Source organism: Rhodotorula toruloides, assembly GCF_000320785.1.
Source record: "Rhodotorula toruloides NP11 unplaced genomic scaffold Scaffold22, whole genome shotgun sequence".
Lineage (NCBI taxonomy): Eukaryota > Fungi > Basidiomycota > Microbotryomycetes > Sporidiobolales > Sporidiobolaceae > Rhodotorula > Rhodotorula toruloides.
Genome location: NW_015622982.1, coordinates 236,574 through 256,036, shown reverse-complemented (window position 1 = coordinate 256,036; position 19,463 = coordinate 236,574). Strand labels below are relative to the sequence as shown.

Genomic DNA, 19,463 nt, shown 5'->3' with positions numbered 1-19,463 from the left:
CGACGGCGCTCAGCGGACAGCGTGCCCCGTCTCGAGCTCAGATGGGCCAGCCAGCGGCCTTCGTCGGTTGTTGTGCGAGCGGTGAAGAGGCGAGAGGGACGCGGGGATACAACAGCTGAATACAACTCGGTTTGTATTGAACTGATTACACTTGTCAGTCTCGCTCTCTCTCGCTTCTCCCCGGCTCATGAACAGATTCCGCTCGCTGGATGTGACGCTCGAGACGCTCTCTGCCCAGCTCTACCCGGACGAGCGCATCCTGGCGCATGCTGACGGTGTCGGCCTCTACGACGGGTGCGTCTCGGACCGCTCCACTTCTCACACTCACAGCGAGCTGACTGAGCTGCGCTCTCGCCGTACAGCAAAGACAAATCCCCTCAGCACGACGACGGCCGCGCAGTCCTCTCCTCGCATCGCATCCTCTTCATCTCTTCCTCGCGGCCCCACTCGAACTCGGTTGCACTCGACCTCTCGCTCGTACGGCAGACGGAGTATTGGGCTGGATTCGTCTTCAAGAGCAGTCCGAAGATCACCTTGCTCCTGAGCGATGCGGGTCGAGGGGAGCAGGCGGGATCCGGGTCGAATGGGGAGAACTCAGGTTCAACGGCGCGACCCGGGACAGGAGGGAGCGCTACAGCGACGGGTGCCAAGGAGAACGATCGCTTAGCCCTCATCGCGAGCGCGGGAGACAGGAGCTGGGTGTGTCGAGTCTGCGGGATGCGCAACGTCCCGACCGTCGAGTCGGGTCTCAAGTGCACGCTATGCGGCGTCGCGATGGACCCGCACGCCTCTTCATCTACCCCGGTGACCCGATTAGGAACCCCTCGCAGCGCCTCGCCTAAACGACCTTCAACTGCCGCTGCGACAGCAGCTCCCCCTTCCTTCGATCCAGCCGAAACAGGCTCCCGCATCGCCTGTCCCGTCTGTACCTTCCTCAATCACCACTCCATGGCCACATGCGAGATGTGCGACTCTCCCTTGTTCGGGCCTGCTTCGACGGATCATCCTCCACCTCGACCCGCCTCGTCCGCATCCGATACTGCTCCCTCCACCTCGCCTACACCACCCGTCCCCAGCGCCACCTTCGTCCGGTTGAGCTTCCGAAGAGGCGGGGAGAAGGCGTTTTATGCGGCGTTGAAGACGGCACTTGCTTCGAAGGCTTGGGACCTCAGCTCGTTGGCGGCCCCGTCACGGAAGTCGCTTGATGCGGCGAGAGCTGGCACACCAGGCGGCGTTCAGGTGGGTGAGCAGAATAGCAGCTCGAGCGGGGCGGGTATCGGTGCGTCTCGCTTCTTCCCCTCACTTCTGCCTTCTCCGACCGAACCTCGTCCCCATCCGCAGACGCGATCATGCGAGGAATCGATCTCGACGCACGAGATCGAGAAGACTCCCTTGACGAGGCCCTGCGAGATCTCGACTCGCTGATGGCGCGAGCGAAGAACATGGTGCGTAGCTTCGAGCCCTACGAGACTGACTGCTCACTCTCCTTGCCCGCAGATCGCCCTCGCACAATCCCTAAACGCACAACTAGCCGTCACGAGTGCTACAGACCCCGCCTCCGTTTCAGCAGAAACAGCCGAAGCCGCCTCACTCGCAACCTCTTCTCTCCAGTCGCTCGGCCTCCTCTCGGCGCCCGTCACCGCTCAAGACGTTGCCGACTCGAGCCGATATCATGCTCAACTGGCGCAGGAGCTGGCGACTGTGCTGCAGAAGGGGCAGGTCATGGACAAGCAGGGAGGCGTCATTGGACTGGACGAGGTCTGGTGCCTGTGGAACCGGGCGCGAGGAGTCGGTACGTTCCCGTCGCTTGCTTTGTCCCCTGGGTGTCACTGAACTCCGAGTTACCCCAGCCCTCGTGTCACCCGCCGACTTGCGAGCTGCCGCACGACATCTACCTACCGTCTCCTCCTCTTCTCGAATATCCCTCCGCGTCTTCCCTTCCGGCCTCCACATTCTCCACACCTCCCGCTTCTCCCTCCCCGCCTTCTCCTCCCGCATCCTCGAGCTTCTCGACCTGCGCCAAGCCCTCACCGCTTCTCTCGCAGACGAGCCCTCGACCAGCCTCGACCGCCAAACTCGCGAAGGGATCGGCGTGCTCGAGGTGGCAGATGCGGAGAGACTTAGTGTTGGATTGGCGAAGGAGATGATGGAGTTGCTGGAGATGGGGGAGGCGACTGCGTTAGGTGGGAGAGTTGGCGGAGGAGCGGTTGTCCGGGATGAGCAGGGCGGTGAGGGGACGCGGTGGCAGCGGAACTATATCTCGCATGCGGTATGGGACGGGCAGGTGTTGTAGGCGGGGTGGTAATCGTCCTCAAGCACTGGTACATGTGTGCGATGCGAGGGAGAGACCTTGCCGGCGACCTCCGGGCGGACACAGCGTCTCTTCAGGACAGAGTGGAGCATCGCGAGCATCGTCGCTCGACGTCGGCAGCAAAAGAGGAAGCCCCGTCCTCTTCCTCGCACCAGGCAAGGCTTGGGAGGTGTCGGCGGCAAAACATATGACGTCTGTGAGATTCGAACTCACGCCCGTGAGGACTAGCGGGTTGCTAATAACCTTAAGCTAGCGCCTTAGACCGCTCGGCCAAAACGCCCGTTGTATATTGAGGAGGGAGGGCTGTTGTGCACACACATCCTCAGCGTAACATCTTCCTCTCCTTGTTGCGGTACTCGCTTCCTTGCTCTCCTGCGTCGTCTACTCCGCGTCGCTGCACCCGCCGAAGAAGGTGCTAGCCCAGCAGCTCGACTTGCTACTCCCCCACTTGGACCCGCGATTCTGCGCACGCTCCTCCGCTCGTTGTGGCGCTCAATTGCGTCGAACGGTGGCGTTTCGCTTGCTCTTGGGCATGTTTGAGAGCTGAGAAAGCCTTGCGAAGTCGTACGCAACCTCGCAAGTTGCTTGAGAAGGTCGACCTCCTCCTCCTCACCCTTTCTCCCTCGCTCGCTTGCTTCCGAGAGCGATCCCGCTCTCAAGCTCGGCGAGATGACAAGCGAAGACGATTGCACCTCGATCGGACCCAAAACGAAAGCGATGCGAGTACTCTGTACACAACAAACCAGATCAACGAATCCCAAGCGTTCCTCCTCCTCCCTCGTCAAGCACGCTCAGTCGGCCTCCTCGCCCATCTCGTGGAGCTTCTCGCGAATCGACTCCTTCGTCTCTTCCGAGCGGTCGTCGCGGTGGAGGTTGGCTTTGAGGCCGCCAATGACGCTGCCAGCGGGCGAGAGGGGTGTGTCAGGCCGTGTCGCCCAGTACTGGTCCGCCAGCCGCCTTCGTAGCGTTCCTGAGAGAACCAGCACCGTGGCCGGGAGGCAGACTCACCGATGCCTGTGCACCTCCTCCTCGTGCGCCGCCGACGATCCCGGGCCCGACGAGCCCGTCGCAGCCTTCGCATGCCCGTGCTCGTGCTCGCCGCCCTCGGCGACATGCTTCTCGATGTGCGGGCGACCCTTGTGGCCCTCGCCGTGGTGCTTGGGCGACGTCGAGGCGCCGGCAGAGGCTTCCGGCGCATCGCCGTGAGCCTTCTCGAGGTCGTGGAGGATCTCGGCGGCTTCCTGTGGGGCACAAGCAACGCCATAGTCAGCTCTTGGTCCCACGGGAGCGGAAGCGCGAGCGAGCGGAGCGCGAGGACGCACCTTCTTGTGCTCCGACGAGACGGGCGGGTTGTGCGTCGCAGCCTTGTACCCGCGGATGACGTGAGCGTAGTCCTGTGCCCTCGCATACCCATTAGTCCTCGCAGCGGCCCGTGTATGAGCGAGCGGACGCACCTTCTCGGAGATCACGTTCCCCTGCTCGTCGCGCTCGACAACCTTGTCCCCCTCGACCTGAAGCTCGTGAGTCATCTCGTCTTATTCGGTGTTGTGGGTGCTGAGTGTGTGCGAAGGGTGCGGCGGGAGAGAGTGGCTGTGACGCAGCGATGTGGAGACGGATAGGAGGCGAGGCGAGGAGGGGATGCGGCGAGAGCGGGCGAGTGAGAGCGCGGTCAGCATGCGCTTGCGGGTGGGTGCGAGTGTGCGCTGGCTGTGTCACACCTGGTGCGAGAGCGAGAGAGTGCGCGAGTGGATGGAGGGAGGAAAAGAAACGAACCCGCGTCACGCGAGGAGGACGAGGTCAACAGGAGGTCAACTTGCAGCAACCCATTCAAGCGACACCAGCCGAGCGCGAGTGGGTTTACAAGCACTTAGCAAGCCCAACGAGCCAACAGCCGAGTCCTTAGAGCGAGAAACGAGCGAACGAGAACGACCTTCGCAACCCTCTCCTCGACCCCATTGTCTGCCGCATCAACGCTGTTCGAGGGCGTTGCAAGACCCAAAAGAGAGTGTACGAACGAGTGTGAGGGAGCGAGGGCTACAGAACCTCCGGGTAAGCGAGTGGACTTCGAGGATACAAGCTCGAGGAAGGGGATACATCATGTATGGAGCAGGCTTCGTGTAACGACGGTAAGACTTGAAGGAGTGTACGCGTGACTCGCTCGGCGAACAGAACGGAAAGCGAAAGGGCGCTCAGCGCCGGCATGAAAAGAAACGGTATGTACAGGCGAAAGGTGAAGATTGGTGGACCGTCGCCGTCGAGGTCGCGTGGATCCATCCACCGCCTACGCGACAACACGCACCGCCCCCCTCGCGGCCTTGACGCTCACAGCCGAGGCCGACATCAACGGCCAAAGGTCCGGGTCGTGCGACATGGCGTACATCAAGCCGGGTGTAGGGGGGTTGTACGACTCGAGCGGGGAGATGGAGAGCGATTGGGGCTTGAAGGCAGCGGGCGGAGCGGGAGGGTAGGCGAGTGAGGCGGCTTTGGGCCCCGGTGCGGGTGCGGGCGCGAGGGTGTAGTCGGCGAGTGAGAGGGGGACGGATGGGACGGGCGGGACGGCGTGTGCCGACTGGTCGTTGTAAGGCGTGTAGGGCGTCTGCGGGCCTGACGACGTAGACGAGAGAGTCGACATCGACGAGTTGCTCGACAAGCGCGAAAGGCGACTCCTCGGCGAAGGGTACGCCGATGAAGAGGCGGAGGAAGACGAGGAGTAGTACGACGAGCGGATATCGTCACTGCTGCTCCGGGGCGAAAGCCCGCCGTCGCTCATGTACGACGAGTTCCTGCGTGAAATGGAGCCGCGCGACAGAGCCATCGAGATGTTCGACACCTTGGAGCGGAGAGGCGGGCGCGGGAGTGTCGAGAGGTGCTGAGGCGCGAGAGACCTGCTCATCGAAGTCGAAGGGCCGGGCGACGAAGCCCTCCGCTCTGCGTACTCGGGCGTGATCCGCTTGCCGCCGTGAACGCTCGGGAGCGTCGGCTCGGTCGTCCTGCGACCTTGCGACGCGATGGTGCCCACCGCGCGAACTGGGACCTCGACGCAAGCCTCGGCGTCGACGTCGACGTAGTCGAGCGGCTGGTACGGCCTGCGCGCCTCGGCCACCTCCTGGCGAACCTTCTCCGGGTGAAGTTGGGGAAGAAGCGGCGCAAGTCGCGCGCGCAACTCGTCCTCCGTGAAGCTCAAGTCAAAGTTGAGGATCGTGAGAAGCTGGCGTTCCATGAGGTTGACTTCGGCGGGGGTGAAGTAGGCGGCGTAGCGGACCCAGTGCTTGTTCTGCGGCGACGAATCTGTTCTCACCAGACTCATCAGATCTCGTGCTTCAAGGTGTAGGAAGGGGAGGAGCGCACCATTGAGGTACTTAGCCGCGACAATCAAGACCGCCAAGAACACCCTATGCCTCGTCGTGTGACATCCGCGCGCATGGCTCGGCAGCCGCTCCTTCAGTCGTTCGAGGTAGACGAGCGTGCAGAGCAGAGTCGGGACGTGGCAGCGGGATTTCTTGACGATTGTGGAGATGAAGTGAGTGAGGGAGGGGAGGGCGTCGGAGGGTGACGGTGAGGGAGGAGAGCTGTGAAATGAGAGGCGGGTCAGCTATACTTTCCTCAAAATGCAAGTCGGCGGGCAAGGAGCGAGAAACTCACGAAGAACCGGGCGTAAGAGGAGGAGTCGGAAGTGGCGAAGGCGGAGGACGGCACTGCACCGACTCTACCGTCTTTTGCGCGACGTAGGCTGTCGTCCCGTCATCCCGTTGTCAGTTCTGTCCTCATACAGGCGACGGGGAAAGGAGGACGCACCAACCATCGAGTTGGTTAAGGGCGAACGCATGAGCTTAACGAGCGCCGGGTCGTGCCATTCGGTCGGGACGAGCGAGCCCGAGTGCCTTCGAGAGATTGGAGACGACATGACTGCTCAGCAGCTAGTTTGACGAAGGAAGTGAGGCGCGGAAGATTGGTAAAGAGCGACGGAAGAAGCGAACGTCGAGTTTGGTGGGCAGCACAGCGAGAAGGAGCTGGCTCGCAGCTCTGGCGTGCGCAAGAGGTAGGAAGGTCGCTGGAGCAGCGCACAGCGAGCAAGCGAGCGGCAGAGGGGAGAAAGGCGGGCTGGACAGAAAGCACCGAAGGCTTGCTCATCGCTGGCTGGCCGGGTGGGGATCAAGCTCAGAGCCTTCCGTGCGGAGGCGGGTCCGAGCTAATCTGCATCCCGTACTCCAAGAGTTTGGAGGGATGCCCACCGCAGCGTCGGCAGAGGACGAGAAGGCAGGGAGGGCTGGCGGCTGGATCTGCTTCTGTCGACGGAGGCGGTTTCTTGAGCGCGTGGCTGGAGAGTGCCTGACGCTGCGGTTATGACAGGCCCTTGGATCGCCGAGTCTGGACACGCCTCGTCGTCGAACGTCCTGCGGCAGAACAAGTCGCTCGAGAGCGGTCTTCGCCCCAGTAGGCGTGCCATCCGTCTACCTGCAGGCTAGTACAGTCTGTACAACCCTCTGCAACCGTCGCAATGTCGCGACGAAGCGCTCTGTCGAGCAGAATGGCGAGGACGTCGTCGCCGAAGACGGAAGGCGGAGCGGAGGAGGCTGGCCTCGAAGTGAAGAGGCGGGACCGCTCCACCTGGCGCGGCAGACACGCAGCAGGCAAGCAGGCAAGCAGAGCGCTCTGCTACTGTAGTCGTGCACTCCGATCCTCGCACATGCGCTTCAGATCCTCAGGCGAGCGCCATCCGGAATGCTGGATCATCGCCAGCAGCCGTATCGCGCGCGCAACTCGGCGCCGTCTGTGGAGCCCGGTGTCGCTCGCTGTATGCGCCGTGTCGTCAGGAGACGGCAGTGCGGCGTTGGCGGTGCCGGGCGAGGGCTGTTCGTCATATGCGAGGACTGTCGATGAGGAGGAGGAGTTGGTCGTCGCTCGTCGCTCGACTTGCTGGTCGCTGGACTGGCTCAGCGTAGTCAAGCTGACTGGCAGGCAGCGCTCTACTGCTTGTCGTCGCCGCCGCCGTCTCGTCGATGAAGGCGTGCACCGCCTCACTCCGCCAAGGTCGCTCGTTCGTCCCGCTCTCTTCCACTCCTCTCGCTGTCCTTCCACTGCTAGACTCAAACAGTCACGCTCGTTGGCCTCACTGCTATCCGCTGAACACCGCTACACTTGCTCAGCTTGTCCCCGTCTCCTCGCTTGCTCCCGTTCCCCTCCAATCCTCGTGACTGTCCCGCACGCTATGGTACGCCCCCGTTCATCTCGTTGAAGCCCATGCATTGCTCACAAAGACTCGTACACCCGCAGGGTCTCGCCGCGAAACTCGCTGCCGCCAACGCAGGAGCCTCGCCGTGCCCGGCTCCGTCGTTCGGCCAGGCTGCTCCCCCTGCTGCTGCTCCGCAGCCCGCATTTGACCCGACCAAGGACGTAAACGCTGTTCTGCGCGTGCTGGAGGATGGCGTCAAGGACCAGGTGGGCAAGACCGTTCGCAAAGCGCGATGGAAGGCTTCACACGCTCATCTGCTTCGTCCCGCAGAACATCTCGCACTTCTACCCTCCCGGCTCGCTCAAGCCCATTGCCGAACGCATCGTCCGCACCGGCGCGCTGACCCAGATCGCGCAGTCCTGGCACCTCCCGTACGAACTCGCGATGGACCTCGCCCGCCTCGCTCTCTTCGACGTTGCACTCCTCCTGGACGACTCGGCATCGATGCAGTTCTTCGAAAACGGCGTCAGGATCGACGAGTTGAGGATGATGGTCGGGAACATCGCAACTGCTGCCGGGTTGTTCGACTCGGACGGGATCGAAGTCCGCTGGTTGAACAGCAAGAAGGAGGGAAACGGGTTCACGACTGAAGCGCAGGTGGTCGAGTTGATTGGACGTGTCAAGTGGGATCGCGCGACACCACTTGGAACGGCGATGAAGCACAAGATCCTTGAGCCGCTCGTCTACAAGAAGATCAAGAAGAACGCGCTCAAGAAGCCTCTTCTCATTATTTCGGTCACCGACGGGGCGCCTACTGCTGAACCGAGGGACGAGATCGTCAAGGTGCATTCACTCCTCTTCTCCCGCGAGGAATCCTCCTTGACCGCTCGCTCACGCGCAGGTCATCATCGAAGCGCGCGACAAGCTCTCCAAGACGCCCTACACGCCCGACGCCGTATCGTTCCAGTTTGCACAGGTCGGGAACGACCTCGAAGCGCGCCAGTTCCTCGAAGAGATCGACTCGCACCCGAAGATTGGGTCGCTGGTTGACGTGCGTTTCCTACTTCCTCCTTTTTATCGGTGAGCGCGAGCTGATGGTGAGACTGGGCAGACTTGCTCCAATTTCGAGAACGAGAGCGACGATATGGCCAAGGCCAATCCGCCGGTCCACCTCACTCGCGAGCTGTGGTTGACCAAGCTTGTACGTTCTCCCTCCTACTCCTTTTGCTCTGCCGCTTCACGAATGCTGATACATTCCTGCAAACTGTGCTTCGCTCGCTCATACAGCTCGTACGTGCCGCCACTTTTCTCGTCGTTCTCCTTCGCTTCCTCGACTTACTCTTCCTCCTTCGTTTGCAGCTCGGCCCGATCCACTCCGGCTGGGACAGCTCGGACGAGAAGTAAGGCTTGCCATCGGGCAATTGCAGGCTTGCAAGGGGTTGTACCGTCTCTACGCAGTGCCATGTATCACTCGCTTGTCCTCTCTTCTCTCCCCGTTTCCGCATCGGTGCGAGAGGACGTGGAGCGAATGAATGAATGGCAAGTCAACAGATAGATACTGAGGATAAAGAGACAGCGCGCCCGGAACGAAAGGCGTGAACAACGAAACGGAACTCAATCCTCCCAGACCTCCTTCCTCCTCGGCTGCTCGAGCTTCTCCCCCTCTCGCGCCGCCCGCCTCGCTTCCGAGTACAACAGCTCGTCCACAGCCTCCTCCTCGTCCTCTACCTCGACGTCCACCTCCTCCTTCTGCATCACCTCAATCGCAACCTCGATAGCCCCGTCGAACCCTCCCCCTCCGACCTGGGACGTCCGTCCCCCTCCCACGCCTCTCGCGCTCCTCGTCGAATCAGTCGTCGTCGACCTCCCAAAAGGCGGCCTGATCCCGAACGACCTGATCGAGAACCTCCTCGACCCGCCACCGGTGGCGCTCGCCGGCTTTGCAGCCAGATCCGACTCCCTCCGCTCTTTTGACTGCGCGTATTGCTCGATTCGCCACCACCGGCCGACGACGTACTTCCACTCGACCCACGCATGCGCACCCTCTCCCACGACCAGCCCAATTCCCAGCACCCAAATCGGCAGCGTCAAGACGGCCTCCTGCTTCGCCCAACTCATGTTTTCCCAATCCCTGAAGACCGTCACCGACCAAGCGCACGTCACAGCCAATGCCAAAGCGCCCACGATGACCGACACCCCAATCACCAGCAACTCGATCTCGGCCTTCATGAGCGCCGAGATGCGGTCGGCGTAGAGGTGGGAGCTTGAGCCTGCGACGGCTAATTCGGGGTCGTCGGCTATGGCGCGGACGTGCGAGCGGGTCGGGAGCGGGCGGGTTGTGCGGAGGGAGGTGTTGGTCTGTGGGTCGATGGAGATGGAGAGGACCATGCGAGGCGAGGAGGGAGATAGGATGGGCGTCGGAGGCGAGAAAGGGACGGATGAGGGAGGAAGGGTGGGGGAGGAGCGTGGGAGAAGGAAAGTCGGTGAAGTTGGCGAGGGAAGCGGGTCGCGTTGGTTAGGCTTCTCGCCGTCTGCGGGCGGAGACACCGCTACATTTGTAGGAACGGCATCGCTGGCCGTAAGGGTCGGGAAGTGAACGAGTTGAAGCCGGATGTTCTGGCGAATCGTGAGGACGAACGAAGCGAGTACGAGATTGACGAGGACGAGGAAGAGCGGGAGAACAGCGGCTCCGATGCACATATTTGCCGAGGTATAGTAGAAGTGGTCGGCGGCCTTCTCCATTTCGCTGAATCCCTTGAGGATCTGCGAACCGGCCGTGGCGGAGAGGGTTGAGCCGTCCCAGCTCGAGGCTTGTGAGGCAAGGTAGCCGTCGAACACGTCGAACGTGTGCCACAAGTCGTTAGACGCTTCCGAAGCGATGCCAGCGAGTGTCTGCGCCAGCGAGAACGTCAGCGGCAGTCTCGCGGCGAGCGTCCGAGCGAGAAACGTACCGAATGAGTCGCGACCGCTCCGATGCCTCCACCGACGAAGAGCAAGTTCTCGAGCCACGCTGGCATGCCCGCTCGCCAGCCTCTGCCTTTCGCGTCGACGCCTGCGGGGTGGAGAGAAGCCGATGCGGAGGCGACTTGGCCGTACGCTTGGAAGGTAGCCCAGCTACAGGGCATGGCGTCAGCGAGTCTCTCGACAAGAGGATGGAATCGAGCGCGCACCTTAGCGTCCACCCGACTGCATAGGCGGGCGGCCAGACCGCAAAGCCCCAGATCGCGACGTGCCGAATTCCGTCGCCATTACCAGGTGAGACGTACGTCCTCCACAGCGCAAGACAGTCGCCGAAGAGGATGGCGAACATGACTGCTCCGCCAATCCCGCAGAGCGCGAAGTGGTTGCTTAGGATCCGTCTGTACGGAGGAGAGGTCAGTGTCGTTCAGAGAGAGTGCTTGTACAATGCGACTCACTTGCTCCCATCCCGCTCTACCAGCCTGAACAACCATATCGACCGCCCCTTGATGCGGTACGAGAGGATGTGCAGGGCAAAGTTGAGCAAGCTGGTGAGGAAGAGGCAGGCGACGACGATGAAGAGGACGATGAGGCGCGCGCGGAAACCGGCAGGGTCGTCGGGGAGGTGTATGCTGTGGGCACGGAGGACGGAGCGGTAGAAGGCGAAGGGGTTGTCGCCGGTCGAGGGGAACGGGAAGGAGGACATGGCGAGCGGTCGAAGGCGGCGATAGAAGCGAGTGGAGAAGTCTAGCGAGGAGGTCACGTATGTACCGTCAATCTGGTCCTGTTGCTCGTCGCCTCTGCCCCCATGTGCCGTCACGAACGATCCTGATCACGTCTCGTCCGGCTGGAAGGGAGGTCGCAAGCTGCGCTGGGTCGGTGGCAGCCAGTACGGGGCGCAAGGGAGCCGACAAGAGGAAGGGGCCTGTATTCTGTCGACGAGACGCGCCCAGGGCGAGCGTTGCACGACGCAGAGACCTGCAGGACAGCTAGGCGAAGGAGGGACAGCTTGGAAATACAAGCGGGGGAGAATCCGATTGCTCTCCCATATTCCGAGCCGTGCATCTCGCCCGTCTGCTTGTCACGCTCCGAAAGCCAGGCGAGGAAGGCGAGAGCAGGGCGATCAGAGGGATGTCGCGGGAGCGCACTCGCACACGTTGCCGGCACAGGCCGTGCGTGGGCGGTACCGCGGCTCCTACGCGCTGCTCTACCACTTCAGCAAGCAGGTCCCAGCAGCAAGAAGCTGAGCGAGTGGGGAGGAGGAAAAGGAGGGAGGCGGCGACTTCATCGGTTCCAACTCACTCTTTCGCTGGGTAGACAGGGGGATTAGCCGATCGCGAGTGATGCGCGTTTTGATCTGGATCCGAAGAAGCCTGCAGCTGCGCGATGCAGAGGAGGCAAGAGACGACGTTCCGATCCTCTTCCTCTCCTCGAACGACAGCATTCGCTCGCTCGAGTACTGGACCCAGCTCAGCCAGGCAGACTCGCTTGCGTGTCCGGGGTCCCTTCCTAGCCGACCCGCTTCTCCAACCCCCGTCACTCGAAACGAACGCGAGGGCTTGCCCGGATCGGCTTTGCTCCTCCTCCTCCCTCGTCTACCCCGTCCTGGTCCTCCAGAGCCCACGCACGCTCGCATCGATACACACGATGGCTACCCTCGCACCCCCCGGCGCTGACAAGTCGCACCCGAGCGCCGCCGCACCGAAGAAGACGTCCCTCGCCCTCGGCAACCTCCCGCCGAAGCAGCAGGGCTTTGGCACGCAGCAGGCGAGTCGCAGTGACTATCGTGCGCGTTTACTGGTGCGAGCGAGGCGAAACGGGGACAGTCTCGAGGACTCGCTCGTCGGGGGCGGACATGCGATCGAGTTCCGAAGGAACGGGGTTAGGACGCGTTCTCCTCGATGCGAGGGATGCAGAAGGGCGTAGGCTTGGAAGAGGTGGAGAAGGCGAAGGCGTACGAATCATCTAGCGTGAAAGAATCCGCACGTTCACCTGCTGACGCTCAACTTTTCTCCTTTTCCAGTACCCCAGGACTCCCTCGAGGGTCGACCCGAACAACCCTCCATGGCCTGCATACCGTGGCTATCACACATTTTCGTTCGCTCACGTAAGTCGCGAGAAAATGGCGTCTTTAGCGTCCACGCCGCTTCCTCGCTGCCTTATCCTGCTTTCCTGTGGCCTGAATGCCTCTCCGCCTCTTCAGGGGGTGTACGAGGCTTCGTTTTATGCTCCTGTGCTAACGAGACTCGCGGAAACAGGCTACTATGGGCGTCCGCCTCCCCACCATGTCAGTCCACCTCCTCGCTTGCTGCACGGTTTCCTCGCTTTCCGCCTCTTCCATGCTGACGTCCCTCGCTTTCGCAGTCTCGGCAAGGCTATTGACGACGTTGTTAAGACCCTGAACGACGAGGTGAGTGATGGGCATCCTAGCGCGGGCGACTTCGCTCGCGACTCCATTTCAAGCTTTGTTGCTGACTCCTTCTGCGCTTCGCAGTACGACGAGGAGCGTATTATCGACCTCACGGAGTGCATCTCGCGCATGGAAGACCTCATGGACGACCTGCAGAACAACGCCCAGCTCCGCCCCATCATCGACGACGGAGAAGGCGACATCCCCCTCTGGAACCGCATGCTCGCCAAGTACTTCCGCGGCAAGGACTTCATGAACGCGCCGTGGCTCTTTGCTGAGGCGTACAAGTACCGGAGGTGCGTTCGGCTCGCGGAGAGCCCAAGGGGCTGAGCTGACTCGGTCTCTCGCGCAGGCTCCACGAGTGCTTCTCGCTCTCCAAGTACTGGAAGACCTACGACGTCTTCTTCCGTCAGAGTGCGTCCAGCGTTCAGCGTCTCGCCTCACTAGCGTCTAGACCTTCTCAACATCGCTGACCCCGTACCCCAACTCCCTGCGCCTCGACCCCGCACCCACCGCCTCTATCAACAGAGTGCGAGACGTTCTCCCGCTCGGGCGATGCCGTCTTCGAGCTCTCGCTTCGCTTTGCGGAGCCGTGGAAGCAGGCGGAGGGGTTGTCACAGGAGAAGCAGCTCGAGGCGAAGAGGCTCATGTTCCACGAGCTGACCCAGTGCGTACACTCGTTGCTTGCTCGCGGAGATGTTGCTGATTGCTCGGGTTGCGCAGGATCTGCTTGTGGGGCAACTCGACCGACTTGTCGCTCCTCATCAACGTGCGTATTGGTTCCTCTGCCCATTCACGTCGTCCTACTGACGCGCTTCGTTGCGCAGATGACGGAGGAAGACATCAAGAAGCTCCAGTCGACGGGTGGAGACCACCTCGCAGCGACGGAGCAGAACATCCTCGGCAACGACCTCGGCCGCGTCTGGGAGTACATATCGTCGTCGCGCTTCGGTTCGGCAGGAAAGGGCGGAAGGCTCGACTTTGTCCTCGACAACGCCGGGTTCGAGTTGTACTGCGACTTGGTCTATGCCGACTGGCTCCTCCAGAGCGGGTTGTGCAGCAAGATCGTCTTCCACGGCAAGGTGCGTTTCCGCTTCCGAAGTTTTAGCGACTGAAGGACGTGTGCTGACCCATCGGAATGTCGCGCAGCGCTTCGCTTGGTTCGTCTCGGACGTCACGCGCCAGGACTTCGAGTGGCTCCCGAACAGCATGGTCTACGGCCACCGTACGTCTCGCCTTCCTCTTCTCAGCACTATAAGATACTGATGCAGCTCATTCAGTCTTCCCCAACGCCTCGGACGAGGAGCTTGCGTCGCTCAAGCAGATGGGCCTCAGGTGGAAGCAGTACGTCAAGGAGGGCAAGTTGTCGTACCAGCAGCACGCTTTCTGGATCTCTGGCTTCACGTTCTGGTCGCTCAAGGACGAGGGTGAGTTGCGCCGCGCTTCGTAGACGTCGCGGGGTCGTGCTGACCTTCGACCTCCTCCAGCGCCCGATCTCTTCCTCGAGCTGTCTAACTCGGACCTGGTCATCTTCAAGGGCGACGTGAGTGATTGTTCCTGCGCTGCGCGTGAGCTGGAAGCGCCTGGATCGCTGACCACCTCCTCCCCCCACTTCGGCTCGACCTTCCTGACCTCTCTCGCCTCCCCTACGCGTCTGGCTGCCTTGTACATCAGCTTAACCACCGTAAACTTTCGTATGACTGCGCTGCTCCGAGCTCAACACCCTTCGACGTCGCGATAGGGCCTTTGGCCACCGAGTCGGGAGCTCCCCCCGTACTCTCCTTGCGCACCGTCAAGTCAGACGTCGTTGTGGGCGTTCCGCAAGACGTGGCAGACCGTTTGGACAAGGAGGAGCCTGGCTGGCGCATCTCGGGTGCGTACCGCGACGTTGGTGGCGTGCGAGACGGCGACGGTCCAGGAGAGATTTGACGGCTGACCTCCTTTACCCGCTCTTCCGCTTCTCACAGGCAAGTACGCCGTCGTGCTCTTCTCGGAGGGTCACAAGGGCGAGCCCATCTCGTTCGCCTAGAGTTCCCAGCATGCGTACAGACTTCCCTGTCCCTCGAAAGGCCTTCATTCCTCGATCACCCTACCCTCGCCTCGTTTCACCCTCGTCTGTGCATTGTGGCATTGAAATCGTGCAAATACGGTTGTTTTCACTCTCCGGCGGTGAAGTCGGGTTTGGATGAGCGGTCTCCTGGCGACGAGGAGGATGAGGGTGACGGTGGGCCCTCCTCGAGCGCTTCGCAGGGCTCGCTGGCGATCGCTCGGCGTCCAGAAATGTGTGTGTGGCTCTATCGACTACACCAGGACGTCAAGGCGAACAACCACTCTCATCTTCGCAAGGTCAGTCTCGGCGACAACCTTTCTTCCCTCACTTCCTCGCTGTCCCTGGCCTTCGCCTATGGTACCAACAGACAGTGGACGTCTCACAGCACTGAGCATCTCGGACACGCGTTGCTGAATGGGCGGTTGTCGCTTGCCCGTGCTCCTGCTCGCTCCTCCTCACCATTCCTCCCGCTCACTCCCTCTTCCGCAGCAAGCGCACTCGTCAAGCTTGATTCACCGTCTCGGAACGATTCAGCCCTCTTCTCGCTCAGTTCCTTCCTCTTCGCCGACCTCATCCACGCTCAGTCCGCTCACCTCCTGTTCCTCGCTTCGCCGTCTCATCCCTTCACACGGCGACTCATCCAGCTGTCCTCCTAGAACGATGAGCTGGCCTTGCTTCTCTTTCCCTACTCTTCCACCCAAAGAACCTTGCCGAGCTTGATGATGGCTTCCTCCTGCGCATCCTCCAGCTCTTCCGGCTCTTCTCCCTCCGCCTCCTTCTTCTCACGCTCCTCTCGCTCGACCGTGCCGTCTGAAGCGCAGTCAGGCATTGGGCGTCTGCCGCAACAAGCGACACTTCCTGCCCTCGATGCCGAGCAGAAGCGTTCGACTATCCGCCTTCCTCTCCAGCTTCCTTCTCCGCCGGCCCCTTTCCCTGAAGTGGACCTTCACTCGCTCATTGTCGACAAGGAGCTCGAGGATGCCCCGCTCGGTCTCGCAATCGGCAAGATGCGTGAACTTGGTGAGCTTCGCGGACAAGCCTTCGCGCTCGAACGACGCCGCTAACATCGACGTCCTCCAGGTCCTTCCCTCCTCGTTTCGACGACGTCGACTTGCCTGCACATCCCGCCTGGACCGGAGATCCCGCCCTACCTCCTCGCCACCCTCCCCTCTTCACCCGCACCCGCCCCTTCGGTCTTCCTCCCCTCTCACGTCCTCGCGATTCGCTCCAACGATTCCCCACGCACGCTCCTCCTTCCCGTCCACGGCCTTCTTTGGGCCGCTATGTCGCCGCCCCTCTCCATCCTCAGTTCGAAGCCGGACAAGCAGCCCTCGCACCCAAGTCTCCCTCACGTCCCGCCTCCCGCCGCTTTCACCGATTCCGCTCGCTCGTACCTCCCCGTCGTCCAAGTCAGCCTTCCGTCATCGGCAGCTTTCCCGCTCCTTCAAGCCTACGCCTACCTCCGTTCCCCAGCTCTCCTCCTTTCCTCGCTCCTCCCTCAGCCTCCGGCGTCTCCAGCTAAGCCCGCGCCTCCTCCCTCGCTCTCGCACCTCCTCAACCCGTCGACGTCCGCAACACCCTCTCCGTCTGCCCACCAGCAGACACCGCAAGACCTCATCCGCTCGCTCTCCTCTCTCCCGGTCACCACCCTCCTTCGCCACATCCACCTGGTCCACGGGCTCTGGCAAGACGTCGTTGCGCTCCAGATCGGCGACGCTGAATTGTGGAGGGCGATGGCGCTCGCCTGGAAGCTGCTCGTTACTGCGCTCGGAGGTCGCGGCAGGAGCGCGAGCAGGGCGGAGTCACCGGCAGGCGAGGTGACGGCCTGAGCGGCAGTCGGTCTCGCTGGTCGAGGTGAAAGAGCGAAGAAGCGTGAGGCTGGAGAATAGACAGTCGTCTCTTTGTTGTTGTCTACATTCTGTTCGCGCACATGCCAATGTAGCCACTCTGCCGTTTCCTCTCCCTCATGACCTGAAGTGTCAGCAGCGAAAGACGAGTAGACGAGAGCAAGGCAGCGAGTTGCGAAGGTCGCATCATCCCCCTACTTCGCGCTCAAAAGCGACCACACTCCGCTCGCCCTTTCCCGCAAGTCGCGCCCATACACGAGCTTCACCAGCCCATCTACGAACGTCCATGCGCCGCGCCCGCTCGTGATCGGGTAGGCGAGAAGCGGCGGGATTGTCGTCTGGATCCAGCCGTGCCAACGGTCTTCCGTCACGACTTTGATGTTGCAGAGACTGCGCAGACCTTCCGCTCCTGCGAAGCGGCCGCCGTTGCCGGACGCTTTTGCGCCGCCGAATGGGAGGGCTTGGTTCAGGTAGAAGACGCCGAAGTCTGCGGAAGGAGAAGTCAGCAGTCGAGCAGGCTCGCCGCTTCTCGGCAACCACACGGATGGACAAGACTGTAGAGCAAGAGGCGACAACGGGGTGGAGGAAGGGAACAGTAGGAAGACGCACCGTTTGAGCAAACCATCCCGCATTCGAGCCGCTTCATCACGTACCGGCACTCTCCCTGATCCCGTCCGAACACCGACGCGCCGAGTCCGTAGCGCGTCCCGTTCGCGAGCTCGATCGCCTCTTCGAGCGTCTCGTACCGCATGACCGTCATGACTGGCGCGAAGATCTCATGCTGGGCGACAGCCATCAGGGGCGTGCTGCAGGGCAAGAGAGGGTCAGTCAAGATCAAAGAGCTATCAAGGAAAGAGGAGGCTGGGAACGCACACGTCAACAAGAAGCGTAGGCTGGAAGAAGTGTCCTGGCCCAACGCCGCTCGCTCTCTTCCCGCCCACCAGGCACCTCGCGCCGGCCTTCACTGCATCCGCAATGAGCCCTTCGAGCCGGTCAAACAGTCTGCCGGAGACCATCGCACCGACGTCGATCCGCTTTGCAGCGGTGTCGGACGCCAGGACGTCGCCTAGCTTGAGGTCGGAAACGCGGCGGGTCATCGTGTCGACGAACTCGTCGTATATTGAGGAATGGACGATGAAGCGCTCGGTACCGATGCAGTTCTGACCGCCAGACTGCAGAAAGTCCGAGTCAGCTTCCCAAAGTCAGGGAAGATGGAGGAGACAAACCTGGAAGACCGCCCGCATCCAGGTATTGGCAAAGGTTCTGATGTCTGCTGACGGGCAGAGCACGGCAGGGTCCTTCCCGCCCAGCTCAAGCAAGACAGGTGTCCCGACTTCTGCTCCTTTGAGCGCGACCTTCTTGCCCACTTCCTCCGAGCCGATCTGTGAGAGCGAGTCAGCTTCCAAGCTTCAACAAGCGGAGGAAAAAAACTCGTCGACGCACGAAGGTGATGTGCTCAATGCGAGGATCGCCTGTCAACGCTTCGACCGTCTCGGGTAGCGTGACGACGATTTGTACCAGCTCAGGGTCCTCGCCGCAAGCCTCAAGACAGTCCCGCACCGCCTGTGCGAAGACGAGGGAGGACCAGGCCACAAGTTCAGATGGCTTGAGGACTATGGCGTTGCCAGTCGCGAGCGAGGCAATCATCGGGCCCAGTGCGTTGTGCAGAGGGTAGTTCCACGAGACGCAGGCTGCGACCACGCCGAGCGGCTCGTACACGACTTTCGAGACCTTGTGCGCGAGGATGAGGTTCGTCGGGCGATAGTCGGGTCGAAGCGAATCTTCGGCGTTTGCGATGAGCCAGCGGAGTTTCTCGCACGTCGTGAGGATCTCGCCAAACGCCGCGTCGACGACTGCAGGGAGCAAGTATTAGTACTAGACTCTGTGGAAGGGGAGTAAGCGAAACGCACTCGTCTTTCCCGAATCTCTCGACGCAATCTTCGCCAAATCCTCCGCCTCCCTGACCGTCCATTCGAGCAAGCTTCTCAGTACCCGTCGCCGCCGAGCCCAAGAGCTATTCCGCCAGGACTTCTGCGCCTCGGCAGCCTTCGAGATTCGTTCGCTGATTTCGGTAGAGGAGAGGGAGGGGATCGTGGCGAGGTGCTGGGCGGATGCGGGGGCGTAGCAGGTGATGTAGGCGTGTGTGTCGTTTGCCTGAGGTGGCAGGAGGGAAGGATCGTCGAGATGGGCGTGTATGGAGGGATGCTCGAGGCTTCGGGAGGAGAAGTCGGGCCTGTAGGAGCTCGCCTGTCAGCGTTGGACGAGGACTGACAATGCTGAGACGCACTTGATCTCTGTTGGAGACGTCCAGCGGAAGCAAACAGCGCGCTCAGCTGCCGGTACGTGAAAGAACCGCAGGTAAAGCCAGAGGAGGAGGAGGGGAGCAGCGCCGAGCACGACGGTCCGCAGAGTAGCGAGATCCAAGTGGGCGAGTAGCAAGTCGAGCTGCTGGCCTAGCGCCATCCTCGGCGGGTGCAGCGGTGCGGTGTAGACGACGAAGGAGAGCGAGAAGGCGAGTGCAAGGAGAGGAAGATGTTGCGTTGAGGATGTGGGTGCGCAGCATCCCCTCTTCCTCAACACACAAACGGGCGTTTTGGCCGAGCGGTCTAAGGCGCTAGCTTAAGGTTAACAGTAACCCGCTAGTCCTCACGGGCGTGAGTTCGAATCTCACAGACGTCAATATCTTTTACCGCCAACACCTCCTGGTCTTACCA

At 61.6% G+C, this 19,463-nt stretch overlaps 8 protein-coding genes across 8 annotated transcripts; 4 read left to right on the top strand and 4 right to left on the bottom strand.

Moving 5' to 3' along the window:
• Positions 1-187: 187 nt before the first annotated feature.
• On the top strand, positions 188-2,293 carry RHTO_03717 (vacuolar protein sorting protein VPS36; the record flags this gene model as incomplete). Its single annotated transcript, XM_016417386.1, has 5 exons — positions 188-294; positions 363-1,279; positions 1,342-1,445; positions 1,498-1,792; positions 1,851-2,293. The coding sequence occupies 5 exons, from the start codon at positions 188-190 to the stop codon at positions 2,291-2,293; spliced, it is 1,866 nt and encodes a 621-aa protein (XP_016271302.1).
• Positions 2,294-3,102: 809 nt separating this feature from the next.
• Positions 3,103-3,840, bottom strand: RHTO_03716 (protein of Conidiation-specific protein 6 family; the record flags this gene model as incomplete). The annotated part of the gene is made up of 4 exons (XM_016417385.1): positions 3,103-3,208; positions 3,320-3,552; positions 3,634-3,705; positions 3,766-3,840. The coding sequence occupies 4 exons, from the start codon at positions 3,838-3,840 to the stop codon at positions 3,103-3,105; spliced, it is 486 nt and encodes a 161-aa protein (XP_016271301.1).
• A 752-nt stretch (positions 3,841-4,592) lies between these two features.
• On the bottom strand, positions 4,593-6,215 carry RHTO_03715 (cyclin; the record flags this gene model as incomplete). The annotated part of the gene is made up of 4 exons (XM_016417384.1): positions 4,593-5,599; positions 5,660-5,880; positions 5,954-6,041; positions 6,107-6,215. The coding sequence occupies 4 exons, from the start codon at positions 6,213-6,215 to the stop codon at positions 4,593-4,595; spliced, it is 1,425 nt and encodes a 474-aa protein (XP_016271300.1).
• Positions 6,216-7,520: 1,305 nt separating this feature from the next.
• Positions 7,521-8,888, top strand: RHTO_03714 (von Willebrand factor, type A domain containing protein; the record flags this gene model as incomplete). The annotated part of the gene is made up of 6 exons (XM_016417383.1): positions 7,521-7,523; positions 7,586-7,750; positions 7,815-8,327; positions 8,386-8,535; positions 8,596-8,685; positions 8,844-8,888. The coding sequence occupies 6 exons, from the start codon at positions 7,521-7,523 to the stop codon at positions 8,886-8,888; spliced, it is 966 nt and encodes a 321-aa protein (XP_016271299.1).
• A 210-nt stretch (positions 8,889-9,098) lies between these two features.
• Positions 9,099-11,148, bottom strand: RHTO_03713 (uncharacterized protein; the record flags this gene model as incomplete). The annotated part of the gene is made up of 4 exons (XM_016417382.1): positions 9,099-10,376; positions 10,436-10,598; positions 10,655-10,843; positions 10,901-11,148. 4 exons carry the CDS (start codon positions 11,146-11,148, stop codon positions 9,099-9,101), a joined length of 1,878 nt encoding a protein of 625 aa, XP_016271298.1.
• Positions 11,149-12,089: 941 nt separating this feature from the next.
• On the top strand, positions 12,090-14,881 carry RHTO_03712 (DUF89 domain protein; the record flags this gene model as incomplete). Its single annotated transcript, XM_016417381.1, has 14 exons — positions 12,090-12,209; positions 12,466-12,549; positions 12,701-12,729; positions 12,807-12,852; positions 12,937-13,148; positions 13,205-13,266; positions 13,381-13,519; positions 13,576-13,621; positions 13,680-13,934; positions 14,002-14,077; positions 14,133-14,279; positions 14,340-14,395; positions 14,527-14,725; positions 14,820-14,881. 14 exons carry the CDS (start codon positions 12,090-12,092, stop codon positions 14,879-14,881), a joined length of 1,533 nt encoding a protein of 510 aa, XP_016271297.1.
• A 743-nt stretch (positions 14,882-15,624) lies between these two features.
• On the top strand, positions 15,625-16,731 carry RHTO_03711 (uncharacterized protein; the record flags this gene model as incomplete). Its single annotated transcript, XM_016417380.1, has 2 exons — positions 15,625-15,922; positions 15,983-16,731. 2 exons carry the CDS (start codon positions 15,625-15,627, stop codon positions 16,729-16,731), a joined length of 1,047 nt encoding a protein of 348 aa, XP_016271296.1.
• Positions 16,732-16,943: 212 nt separating this feature from the next.
• Positions 16,944-19,212, bottom strand: RHTO_03710 (aldehyde dehydrogenase; the record flags this gene model as incomplete). The annotated part of the gene is made up of 7 exons (XM_016417379.1): positions 16,944-17,236; positions 17,359-17,555; positions 17,623-17,921; positions 17,976-18,131; positions 18,193-18,602; positions 18,660-18,982; positions 19,037-19,212. The coding sequence occupies 7 exons, from the start codon at positions 19,210-19,212 to the stop codon at positions 16,944-16,946; spliced, it is 1,854 nt and encodes a 617-aa protein (XP_016271295.1).
• Positions 19,213-19,463: the final 251 nt, after the last annotated feature.